Source organism: Brassica napus, chromosome A6, assembly GCF_020379485.1.
Source record: "Brassica napus cultivar Da-Ae chromosome A6, Da-Ae, whole genome shotgun sequence".
NCBI lineage: Eukaryota > Viridiplantae > Streptophyta > Magnoliopsida > Brassicales > Brassicaceae > Brassica > Brassica napus.
This window is the reverse complement of record NC_063439.1, coordinates 20,949,347-20,962,652: the sequence shown is the minus strand read 5'-3', so window position 1 is coordinate 20,962,652 and position 13,306 is coordinate 20,949,347. Positions and strand designations below refer to the sequence as shown.

The following is a 13,306-nucleotide window of genomic DNA, read 5'->3' as shown; positions in this document are numbered from 1 at the left end:
TCCCAGCCACGTCACCGACGCTACAACAGTAAATCACTCACCTTTTACTATTTACTTCGCAACTGCAAGTCTGTAACTAGTAGTAGGTAGGTCGGGTTTGAATCTGGATACTATCTATCACACAGGCCCCGTATGTATTTGGATGCTTTTTTTGAACATCATATTTGGATGCTTAAAACACACAAAAAAAATTGGTAGACCATAAATCATTACATCAAAAAATTTGATATTCTATAATTTCTATATAAGAACTTCTTACAATTTCTAACGTTTAAAACAGGTGCTTTGTAATTGTTGGGGAAAAAAAAAGCAGGTGCTTTATAACCTTTAGCTCCAAAAAAAAAAACTTTTAGCACAGAGCCAGCCATGTTGCCACAGTAACATTTAGCCACTGGATAAAAATGTATTCTCCATTCAGTAAAACTCTTACCAGTTCAGTTCCACAGAACTTGTTAAGTTCGGTGGAAACTAATCTGTTAAATAAAAGTGATTTACATCTTAACTATTGAAAAGACTGAAAAAAGGAGTCAATCAGTGAGGTAATTGATTGGTAAGTAGACTTTGACATCAAAACTTATTAAGTTATCGGTTTCTATTTAAATTTATAATTAGCTATTTTCTTTGCCACTCAATTTAAATATCTGCAGTATCACGTGTTTTACGTGAAATGGCAAATGTCGAAAACTCTATTATTCAAATTCCTTTGTCGACAGTTGGCGGATACGCAAGATTTTGTTAATAAGTTTATCTTTATTCCAATGTTTTGGCTGATTCTGTAGCCAAACATGCTTAATTTGCTTAATGAAAATTTTAGTTTGAACAAAAAAAAAATGCTCATCTATCCAATTTTTTTAAATCACAATCTCAAATATACAAAATATTTCTCTATAAAAATGATAAATTTCTAAAATTAACATTTTTAAAAATTTATTACAAAAATATAACCTATTGATCAAATTTTTTAAAGAATACTCATTTATCAACAAAAATTATTGTTATTTTAGTTTGAAAATCACAATCCCAATCTATATTAGTTCCCTGTAAAAATGATAACTTTCTTAAAATAACATTATTTAAAAAAAGTTATTTAAAAATATTACCTATTAATCAAAGATTCTAAAAATACTCATCGATCAAAAAATATTCTTGTTATCTTAATTTCTAAATCACAATCTCAAATCTACAATAGTTCTCTATAAAATGATAACTTCCTAAAAATATTATTGTTTAAAAAATTATTTAAAAAATACAATATGTTGATCAAAAATTCTAAAAGAATATTCATATATACAAAAATTCGTGCTCTCCTAATTTCTAAAAATTAAAAAATTATTTGAAAAATATAATATGTTGATCAAAAATTTTAAAAGAATACTCATATATACAAAAATTCTTGCTCTCCTAATTTCTAATCACAGATCTCATTCTAAAATATTTTTCAATAAAAATAATGACTTTAAAAAAATCGCATTTTAAAAAGTTCATCGCAAAAATACAATGTATTGATCAATTTTTTTTTTGTTATCCTAATTTCTAAACAAAATATCAAATCTACAATATTTCTCTATAAAATGAAAACTTTTTAAAATTGATTTTTAAAATATTCATTTAAAAAATACAACATATTGATGAAAATTTGTAAAAGAATACTTATCTATCAACAAATATTCTTGTTATCCTAATTTCTAAACCACTATCCCAAATCTCAAATAGTTCTCTATAAAATGATAAATTTCCAAAAATAACATTATTTAAAAAAGAAAACATATTGATCAAAAATTCTAAAAGAATACTCATAAATCAAAAAAAAAGGTTCTTGTTATCCTAATTTCTAATCACAGTCCTAATCTACAATATGTCTCAATAAAAATAATAAATTTCGCAAAAATAGCATTTTTAAAAAGTTCATCGAAAAAATATAATGTATTGATCAAAAAAATTTATCCTTATTTCTAAATCACAATATCAAATCTACTATATTTTTATTATAAAATAATAACTTTCCAAAAAGAGAATAGTCTTAAGAAATTATTTTAAACAATACAACATATTGATCAAAAAGTCTAAAAGAATACTCATCAATCAACAAAAATTCATCTTATCCTTATATATAAATCACAATCTCAAATATACAATATTTTTCAAAAAAAAAGATAATTTTCCAAAACTAGCATTTTCTAAAAGTTTATTTAGAAAATACAACCTATTAATCAAAAATTCTAAAAAATACTCATCAATCAATAAAAATTCTTGTTATCCTCATTTGTAAATCATAATCCAAATCTACACTAGTTCTCTATAAAAATGATAACTTTCTAAAATTAGAAATGTTTAAATATTATTTTAAAATATACCATATTAATCAAAAATTCTAAAAGAATACCCATCTATCAACAAAAAATATTGTTATCCAAATTTCTAAATCACAATCTCAAATCTACAGTAGTTCTCTAAAAAATGATAAGATAACAAAAATAGAAATGTTTAAAAAAATACAATATATTGATCAATTTTTTTAAAAAAGTTCATCTAGTTCTTGTTATCTTTATTTCTAAATCACAATTCCAAATCTACAATATTTCTCAACAAAAATGAAAACTTTCCAAAATAGCAATTTTGAAAATTTTATATAAATATAATAACTTGAAAAATTATCATTTTTAAAATTTTATTTAAAAATACAACACGTTGATAAAAAAATTCTAAAGGAATACTCATCTATCAACAAAAAAATCTTGTAATCCTAATTTCTAAATCACAATATCAAATCCACAATAGTTCTCTATAAAAAATTTTTTTTTCACAAAATAGAATTGTTTAAAAAGATTATTTAAAATTACAACCTTTTGGTCAAAAAAATTAAAAAATACTGAAGTATCAACAAAAGTTCTTGCTATCATAATATCTAATCACTTTCCCTAATCTACAATATATCTCTTTAAAAATAATAACTTTTAAAAAGTTCATCTAAAAATACAATCTATTGATAAAAAAAATTAATCCTAATTTCTAAATCACAATCTGAAATCTACAAATTTTTCTATAAGGTGATAATTTTTCTAAAATAGCAGTGTTTACAAATATTATTTAACAAAATATAACCTTTTGATCAAAAATTCTAAAAGAATACTCATCAATCAACAAAAATTTATCCTTATTTATAAATCACAATCGCAAATCTACAATATTTTTCTATAAAATAATAACTTTCCAAAAATAGCATTTTCTAAAAGTTTATTTAAAAAATATAACCTATTGATCATAAAATTCTATAAAATACTCATCTATCAACAAAAAATATTATTATCCTAATTTTTAAATCAAAATCCCAAATTTACGTTAATTATATATAAATAATGATAAATTTCTAAAAATTGCATTGTTTAAAATAATTATTTAAAAAATAGAGCCTATTAATCAAAAATTCTAAAAGAATACTCATTAATCAACAAAATTATTTTTAGCCTAATTTCTAAAACAAAATCCCAAATTTTGAATATTTCTTTATAAAAACGATTACTTTTCAAAATAGTATTTATTAAAAATTAATTTTTAAAATACCATATATTTTAAAAAAATTTTTGAAAAGAATACTTACCTATCAACAAAAATTCTTGTTATCCTAATATCTACATCACAATCCCAAATCTACATTATTTCTGTATAAAAATGATAAGGTTCAAAATAGCATTTTTTAAAAAAGAAATATTTTAAAAATATAACCTATTAATAAAAAAAATTCTAAATTAGTACTTATCTTTCAACAAAATTTTTTTATCTTAATTTCTAAATCACAATCTACATTAGTTCTCTACATTAGTTCTCTATAAAAATGATAACTTTCTTAAAATATCATTGTTCAAAAAAGTATTTAAAAAATATTGCCTATTAATAAAAAATTCTAAAAAAAATACTCATCTACCAACAAAAATGCTTGTTACCTTAATATCTACATCTTAATCACAAATCTTCAATAGTTCCTATAAAAATGATAACTTTCCAAAAATAACATTTAAAAAACAATTATTTTAAAAATACAACCTATTGATAAATAAATTCTAAAATAACACTTTTCTATCAACAAAAATTCTTGTTATTCTTATTTCTAAATCACAATCTCAAATCTACAAAATTTCTCTATAAAAATGATAACTTTCCTAGAGTAACATTTTAAAAAAGTTTATTTAAAAAATAAAAATTATTGATCAAAAGCTCTAAGAGAAATATTCATCATTCAACAAAAATTATTGTTATCCTAATTTATAAATCACAATCTCAAATCTACAATAGTTCTTTATAAAAATAATAACTTTCAAATTAAAGCATTTTCTTTTAAATTTTTTTTAAATATACAACTTATTGATCAAAAATTCTAAAAGAATACTCATGTATCAAAAAAAATTCTTGTTATCCTAATTTATAAATTACAATCTCAAATATACAATATTTCTCTATAAAATGATAATTTTCCTAAAATAACATTTTCGAAAATTTCTAAATTATAATCATCTATTAACAGAAATTCTTGTTATCCTAATTTCTAAATTATAATCCCAAAACTACAATAGTTCTCAATAAATTGATAACTTTTTGAAAAATAGTTTTGTTTAAAAAGTTGTATAAAAATACAGCATATTGATCATAAATTTAAAAGAAACATTCATCTATCAACCAAAAAAATTATTGTTATCGTAATTTATAAATCACAATTCTAAATCTACAACATTTCTCTGTGAAAATGATAACTTTCAAAAAAAATAGCATTGTTTAGAGACTAGAGAGTAAACTGGGAAATTGAGTTTTGCAGGTTTGAAATCTAGAGTATCGATAGGCTTGGGATGTTACCATGGGGATTTTGAGAAAGTCTTTAACGCTTTTTGTTTGATTATATTGTGAGGTGAATATTTTGCAAAGCAAGATTTGCTAAGATTTCTAGAGTCCTGGTGTTTTCAAACATTTCTATCATTCCTGAGTTTTTGTTTGCTTTTATTTGAGGATAAGTATGGAATAGTTTAATCAATTAAGTCATGAACCAATAATAATCTCAAATTTATAAGGATTAGTTTTCGTTTGGTTCAAATCGTATAAGGTTATGTAACTGTATATATGTTGATGTGGTTTTATTTAAGTTTATTTTTCGTTCAGTTTGATTTACAATAACTTACCAAACTAACAAAATTTGATTCAAATTTAATAGCCACAACAAGTAAGTAATAAGTATATAGTACGATTATAAGAGTTTAAGTTTTTTTCAATTTTGACTTTTTCAGTTCCCTTCCTTCACCGCATATACCAAGTCTCAACTCAACTCCGAACTCTTCTCTCGTGTAAGCGAACACAACAAAAACGAATTATTAACATAATCTTTTCATCCAAATATTCGATAAAAACCAACCAGCTATAAATTCCCCAATATCTGAACCTACAAAAAGAAACACCTTCCCAATTCCAAAACATCCTGAACAATGTTTTCATCATCTGTCTCAGAACGTACCATTTTGGTCCCGATTTTGGCCGTAGTAGCCACACAACTCTTATTTATACACAGTGTTGCGTCTGTAAACGATACCAATGCGTATTTATACCACAAATGCTTAGAGAAGGATGGAAAATATAAGTCAAAGAGTCTATACGAGGAAAACCTCAACAGTCTCATCTCTAACACTTCTGTAAAAGATTACCTCTATGGCGTTTATGGTTATCGTCCTGATACTGTCTACATGGTTATCCAATGCCGTGGTGACTCTTACGGCTCCAAGTGTGATACATGCCTCTCCACTGCTTACTCCGAGGTAAACATAACTTTTATTAATTTGTTTGTTTGGGTTTGTGATTATTTTAGTGTAAAAATGTAAATGCTAAACAGAAACGTTTAGAAAATTTTAAATTTTGCTTTTAGCTATACATTACGAGTGAGGTAATTTAATTGAGATCATATGGAGAGAACTTAATTAGAGCATCTTCAATGGTAAGATACTCCATGAGAATATCTAACCAAAAACAAAACTAATATGTTTTTCAAAATTCATGTCTAACTTAGATTTAAATAAAAATGTGAATGTGTTTCTCACAAATTATATTTGGGTATCTCAGATGAGATACTTTCTTCCTAATTTACATTTTCTTTTTCCAAATTTTTAATTTTTATTTTCAGTACAAATTTATGAAGACAGGCGTGCACCAAAGAACTAAATACAATCTCTATAATTAACTTATTATTGGTATGATAATATCTTACTAATTGAGGAAAAGATTAGTTGATAAAGGGACTTATTGTACAAAAAGATTCAGAACAAAATATGTTGGTTTATAGAAGTGTAAGTTTATTAAGTGTAAGTTTATTAAGTATTAATTTAATAGTTGATTTTTCCATCCTCATTAATATTCAAAATAGATAATTTACAAAAGTATAAATATTATAGAGATGAAGGTTCTACTATTCCTTTGGTGCTATTTTATTCTTTTTATTGTGGTTTGGTTAATTATATGTATGTATATATGACAGCTACGTAAAAGATGTCCGATGAACAAGGGGGCAATCGTATGGTTTGATCGATGTCTTCTCCGGATTTCTCCGACCACTTTCATAAACGAGATGGATCTCAAGAACAAGTTCTATATGTACAACATGAAGAAAGTGAGAGATCCGGCGTCGTTTAACGCTAAGACAAAGGCTCTTCTCACCAAGCTGACAAAGGAAGCCACTCGTAAAGGTTCAGAGAGGTCTCCTGCACAGGAGTATTACGAGCCAGGGGATATGAAGCTCGACGGGAAGATGAAGCTGTACGGAATGGTGCAGTGCACGCGACTTATATGGAACACAGATTGTAAGAAATGTTTGGATACGATTATTGGGGAGCTTCCTAATTGTTGTGATGGTAAAGAAGGAGGAAGAGTAGTGAGTGGGAGTTGTAACTTTAGGTATGAGATTTACCCTTTTCTTGACACTCAAAGATGAGAGCTGCATGTTCTTTGTGTTCTCCTTCATTGGGGATGCTATAACATGTTTTATCAAGAGATAATATTACATGTTCTTGCTGTACAATTAATGTATTTAGATTGTGGTATAAGGTAACTAATTGGCTCGACTGTATGCACAACATTAATATCCTTTATTGGTTGTGTTACCATTTATTTGCTTTCAAATATGGAAGACTAAAATATATATATATATATATATATATGAAAGACTATCAAGTCACAATACATACATGATATATTACCATCATAGTGTTGATACAAAAAATCATGATATAATGGTATGATACATCCATTATATATTAATTGAGAAACATTACAATATTTTTTGTATCAACACTATGATGATTCTTAGAATCATTACAGAAATATATTGATCCATCTAAATATATAATAAGCTTTTTATTAAATTAACCATAAATTTATCATTAATGTTTTTCATTATTTTATTAAATACAATTAATGATTTTAAACAATAAAGATCTGATAAAACTAGTGTATCTTCTGTCATATTTGTTTAATTTTAAAATATTAAAATAAATTAAACAACCATATTAACTATATAATAAAAATTTATATATTTCTGTATATGTTATATTTTGAATTTTTAATAACGACGATAAATTACTAAAATTGTTAAAAATCTCACATTCAAATTTTGTGCTCCATTGTTTAAAACTTTTGTTATGACAAGATAAAAATGATTACAAAATCATATAAGTAGAAAATCTCATTTAATAAGTATTAAGATTATATATATATATATATATATATATATATCGTTTTAAATTAAAATATATACCATATAAAAATACATAAGTATTTTAATTTAGAAATCTACTTTGAACATTTTTTTTTGATAAAAGCTTTGAGAAAATATTGACAAATTATTTTTAAAAAATTAAAAATTACTAAAACTATTAATCCCACAATGAAAATTTTATTATTAATTTAAAGTTTTTGCTATAATAGATACAAATGATAAAAAAAAAATCATATGAGTAGAAAACATCATTTAATAGATATTAATATAAAATATATTATATATATGTTAGTGTTATTTATATTTAATTCTATACCATATCAAATAGAAAATAAATATTGTTTGGATTAATAAAATTTATTTATATGTTCACACCAATTTAATTTTATACATAATAATTATTGAATTTTTAATTATTCAATATATATTTATTATTTCATAATATATTAAAACATATAATACATAGAATAATTTTTATATATAAAGTTGTGCGGGTATTAACCTAGTTTTCTTGTTATATCTCTCAGCTTTGCTTAAACCTCTAAATCACTGGACTGATATTGAGAAAAAGGCCTAAAATTTTAATTCTCATGCAATCTTAAAAATCTTCTCTGCAGTTCAAACTCATCAAAAAATGTGAATCTGCCAAAGCAGCATGGAACACCTTGGTCAAGTATTAAAAGGACTTACTTGGATTATTTGGTATCATGTTTTGAAACCTTATGGATGGTAGAAGATGAGTTATTTATGAGTTTTATTGCAAAGCTGAACGCCATTACCAATGAAGCGTATGTACTATGTGCTTGTTAAAAAATACAAAGAGAAGAAGCTGGTCAAAATGCTCTTCTCAGCCTACAGTCATGAAAGTGACAATAAGATCTTGCTTGAGTTGACAAGCGGGTTTCATGAATCAATGTTAGTATTTTGCGAACTTTTGTACAGATTTAAAGAACCCTCATAACATTTTCAAAGCATTTTATGTTACTAACTTACTATATGTGCAAACTAATCATATCAAGAAACCGTTAGGAAATATGAACACAGAAGAAGAATTCTATACATCCCTCCTTCACATCTGTAACTAAAATCATCTGTTGCAAGTTATCAAGCATGGTATATAGCCAACCATCCAGTTCTCAACTAGCACAAGCACTCGAGCATCGACCCATCTCTTATCCCATGTCTTAGCAACCGGTTCTGGCCTGAGTCTTGGAAAGACGATATGTTACCTTCCCGGTGATTCGATTCAAGTCTGGGCTCCGGTCTACAGACCTCCACGGAGCCAAGTCAAGGCGATCATTGCAACCATGGGCAGGCATGAGAATGATCATCTCCACAAGTGTATAATCATCTTCTAATTAGTCTTCCTCTGATTCTTGAGAGCTGTTTTCTTTTTCAGCAGCACGCTCCAAGAGATCATCATAAGCCCTCACAGATTCCGCTGAGAACCTCTCCATAGCTTCAAAAATACGCCGAAGACTACCCTGTAAACTTTCGTTACTAGTGTCGCTTCGGTCTCCGCCTGAACCAACCAGAACCATTTTGCTTTCCATTTCTTGAATCTCTTTCTGTATTCTCTGTTCCTCACCACCATGCCCTATCATCCTCTCCATCGTTTCTAACCTATCTTGCTCCCAAAGATGAAGCACACTGGCTGTGAATCTGCGCATGGCCTCCACAACTTCCTTCTCAGATATTCTATCTAAAGCTTGCTCCCACTGGTTACAGATCACGAAAATCATCGGAGCCCCGAGACGACCAGGAGAAAAAGGAACGATTCCATCAGGAGTTTCCTCAGGTTCGTAGATTAAACACTTCATAAGCCAACTATTGAGTCCTCTTACAAAACCCTTTTGCACGCTAACCCAGCCTGAGAATCTCAGAATCCAGTTTATAAGATCATGCCCAAGCACCCTTGTAGCCTCGAGATGATCATCAGGGAGCTTTTTGCTCGCTCTAATGGAGCCTAAACCTCTGGCTTCCTTAATAGCTTTACACTGGCTTCGATGGCAGTCAAGCATGGATTTCCACATTCTGCTCAGCCTGGAAGAGAGAAATGAATGAAATAAAGAAAGTGAAACACAGATTGAATCTTAAACTTGTTCCAGCTTTACCCTTGGATCAATTGATTCAGTTGCAGCCATAGCTCTTCGTCTCTTATCTTGTTGATTGTAACGGATATTTTGTCAACGACTTGGATGGCGATCCTTATCTTGGTGGACAAACTTCTCACGAATCTTCTTGTTGAATCTACCTTGGGAGCATCGGTACCTCTTTCATCCATACGCTTCAGCTTCCTTAACTTCCTCTCGTGTAATAAACGCAGTTTTTCCTCAGCCTGCTCACAAAAACTGAAGATCAAACCACCACAAAAATAAGAAGAGAAGTATGAACTAGCTCAGTGAGGAACGAACGAACATACCTTGACTTCTTCGTAGAGCTTCTTCTCCCATAGGTGTAGCTTGTGCAATGTGGAAGACAGATTACGAGACCTTAATGCAAGCTCTGCCTCAATATCTGCGTATGTAGGTGCAGCTGCTGCCGCGGAAGAAGAGGCTTTAGCTTTCTTAGAGGTTGATGGTTGAGACGACGAGACCACAGAAGGCGATGGAGTTACTTCTTGTATCATCTTTGACGAAGCTGCTGCTCCTATACGTGCACAGACAAGTTTTGTAATAAACTAATAAGAATGGTTCCAACACAGTAAAGCTGAAAAAAATTATTTCACAACACACTAAAGCTAGAACAGAATCATATATTTCACTAGATGTGTTACAAAAAGAAAAAAATTCACTAGATTCAAACTTTCTGCAACACAATCATATGTTGACACAAAACCATAAATAAATTCACTAGATTTCGACAAAGAATCAACCTTTCTGCAACTGAATCATCAAAATCCAAATAAAGAAGAAAGATGATGATGATGATGAAAGCTAACCATAACCATGTTTGCGAGCATTAGGATGTTGTTTCCCCACTTCAAGCAGCACAGCAATCTCACTTGCTGACTCTGCAGCTCTAAAGAACTGAGCTTCTATCTCTTTCGCAACCTCAGGCACCCCTCTCCTGACACCACCGCCACGTGGCGCTTCCTCTCCACCACTCTTAACAACTTTCTTCTCCACGACGTGAACCTCGTACTCCTCCTTGTCTTCTTTCTCAACCGCCAGGCTCGGCCTAGTCTGAAACCGAGAAGCCTGACCACCACCACCACCCGGCGGCTCTTCCTTGTCGTCCACGGCCGGAACCGGAGCTTTTCCGGCGACGAGTTTCTGCTTCCCATGAACTTCCTTCACAACCTCGCGATGGAAATCGTCTTCCAAATCGGGAATACCCTCTTCCTCCCTCACCTCTCTCGAATCATCCTGAGTAAGAGTGTACGGAGCGTAATCGAAAAGGTTCAAGAAGTCCCAACCCTCCGTCCTCGGTGGCGGCGGAGGAGGCGGTTTCGAAGGTCCGTAGCTCGGGTATGGATTATCATAGTTAGAGGCTGACGATTCGCCCAAGTAAACTCTCTGAGGGCTCGAAGGTCTCTGCTCGTAGACGACGGAAGGAGGCATCGAGCTGTTCTTCATGTAGTTCATATGCAAATACGAAGACGACGGAGGATCCGGATTCGAGTAACGGGTAAAACTCGGATCCTCGTGGAGAGGAGATGAGTGATGCAAGGAGTCAATCTCGTCGGAGTCCGAATCGAATTCGATATGACCCGACCCGGAGTCCGCTCTCTTGGGTGAATCGTCGTCATCTTCTTCCGGCGGGTGGTGAGAGTCTTCTCCGGCGAAGCGGTGGTGGTGATCGATGAAGGTGTGAAGAGACTGGGCGACTACTTGGAGGGACTGCGTGTAGGAGAGGTGGGAGTCGGCGAGAGCGTAACGCTGCTGAATCGCGGTTTGGAGGAAACCGCAACGGTCGAGACAAAGCGCAACCGCAGGAAGGTCGTCGAGCTTGGAGGTCGTACAACCCATCGTAAAGTATATTCTCCAGTGATTCGAGAATCAGATAGTTACAAGAGTTTTCTAGTTACAATAATCAAGAGTTTTAAGGTTTTTTTATTTATTAGAAAATGAGAGAGAGAGAGAGGGACTTTTAAAAGTTAGGTGAGATAAGTAAAGTCTATATGAGGTAAAAAGATGGGGATAGTAAGAAAGTAGAAAAAGTATTATTTTCTCGAGAAAGTTATCAACTTTTTAAAGGGGACATCACCTCCAATGCCCACCCTCCTTATCGGTCAATCTTTGAAGGACATGAAACAAAAAAGAAAAAATATAAAATGGCAAATTGCTGGAATTTACAGTTAACCCTAAGGAAGGTAAACTATTTACGGGTTTTACCAAGTTTAACCGGAGGGAAAACCGAATCGAATTGAAATACGAACCAAAGATCATAAATTAGACTTAACCGTTTCCAATCCAACTTAAACCCTCCGATCCAATCTCGATTTTAACCATCTCGAACCCGAATCCAAATAACCACTCAATTTCGATTTAAACCAAGTCTCCCCTTTATTTCCATTTCCCCTCTCTATCGGAATCCCCTCTCTCTCAACGGTTTTCCCCAAATTCGAAAACGTAACCCTAGATAAGAACATCCCACTCCCCTTCGATTCCTTCGATTTCCCTTCGATTATTCACCGAAAACGTGTGAATCATGGTTGAAACTAGGCTGGGTAAGAGAAAGGATAGGCCTCCTCCAACGGATCCTCCTCCGCAAAAGAGCGGGACCTCGAAGAACTCGAAGAAGAACAAACCGAAGAAGAGTTCCAAGAAGAGAAAAACGACGGATGAGGAATCACCGGCGGTTGATTTTGTTGGAACCATGGGAGTTGCGGAGGAGAATGAAGTAGAAGAACCGGCTAAGGATGTAGAAGATCGGGAGAAAGAGAAAGAAGAATCGGAGAAGGAGAAAGAAAGGGAAGAAGAAAATGGAGACGAAGATGAAGAGGAAGAAGAAAATAGCGATGAATCTCAAGAAGAGAAAGACGAAAATGGAGACAAAGATGAAGAGGAAGAAGGAAATAGCGATGAATCTCAAGAAGAGAAAGACGAAAATGGAGACAAAGATGAAGAGGAAGAAGGAAATAGCGATGAAGAAGTAGAGAACAAAGATGAAGAAAAAATCCAAGAGGAGGAAGACACCGGAGAAGAAGAGAACGGGACTCCCGAAGAGAACAGAGGTCAAAATGAAAATGAAAATCAAGAACAAGGAGAACCCCCATTGGAAGCGGAATTAGGAAATGTTGATGGTGATGGTGAAGGGGTTCTCGGGCAAGGAGAAGAGGTAATAAGTGTAGAACTTGAATAGGGTTTAACTAGATATACTAGGAAAGGCTCGGATAACTTAGGAGAACTATGTTTTAGTACTTGCATAACTGATGTAGAACACAATGTTACTTGCAGGAATTAGAGGCAACCGAGGCAATCAAACCGTTGAGGATGTACTTCTATGAGTCGGAGTACAAGAAACAAATAAAGCTAGCGACCAAATGTTTCGTCAAAGACGTTATGGTTACATTTGACAATCTGGAACCGCCGATGAGTGATACTGAGAGGAAGTGGTTTG

General features: G+C 31.3%; 2 protein-coding genes across 3 annotated transcripts; one reads left to right on the top strand and one right to left on the bottom strand.

The window, feature by feature from the left end:
- The first annotated feature begins 4,582 nt into the window (after positions 1 to 4,582).
- Positions 4,583 to 7,062, top strand: LOC106352019 (putative cysteine-rich repeat secretory protein 61). Its single transcript, XM_013791710.3, has 2 exons — positions 4,583 to 5,792; positions 6,506 to 7,062. The coding sequence occupies exons 1-2, from the start codon at positions 5,466 to 5,468 to the stop codon at positions 6,956 to 6,958; spliced, it is 780 nt and encodes a 259-aa protein (XP_013647164.2). The 5' UTR covers positions 4,583 to 5,465; the 3' UTR covers positions 6,959 to 7,062.
- Positions 7,063 to 8,602: 1,540 nt separating this feature from the next.
- LOC106348345 (protein ROLLING AND ERECT LEAF 2-like) lies at positions 8,603 to 11,769 on the bottom strand. Of its 2 annotated transcripts, none has more exons than XM_048735050.1 (4): positions 10,689 to 11,769; positions 10,164 to 10,390; positions 9,856 to 10,079; positions 8,603 to 9,784 (listed from the first exon to the last, which is right to left on the bottom strand). In XM_048735050.1, exons 1-4 carry the CDS (start codon positions 11,710 to 11,712, stop codon positions 9,100 to 9,102), a joined length of 2,160 nt encoding a protein of 719 aa, XP_048591007.1. In that variant the 5' UTR covers positions 11,713 to 11,769; the 3' UTR covers positions 8,603 to 9,099. The 2 variants fall into 2 exon arrangements, with proteins under 2 accessions (XP_048591007.1, XP_013643520.2); XM_013788066.3 differs by having other exon boundaries at positions 10,683 to 11,767.
- Between the last annotated feature and the right edge of the window lie 1,537 nt (positions 11,770 to 13,306).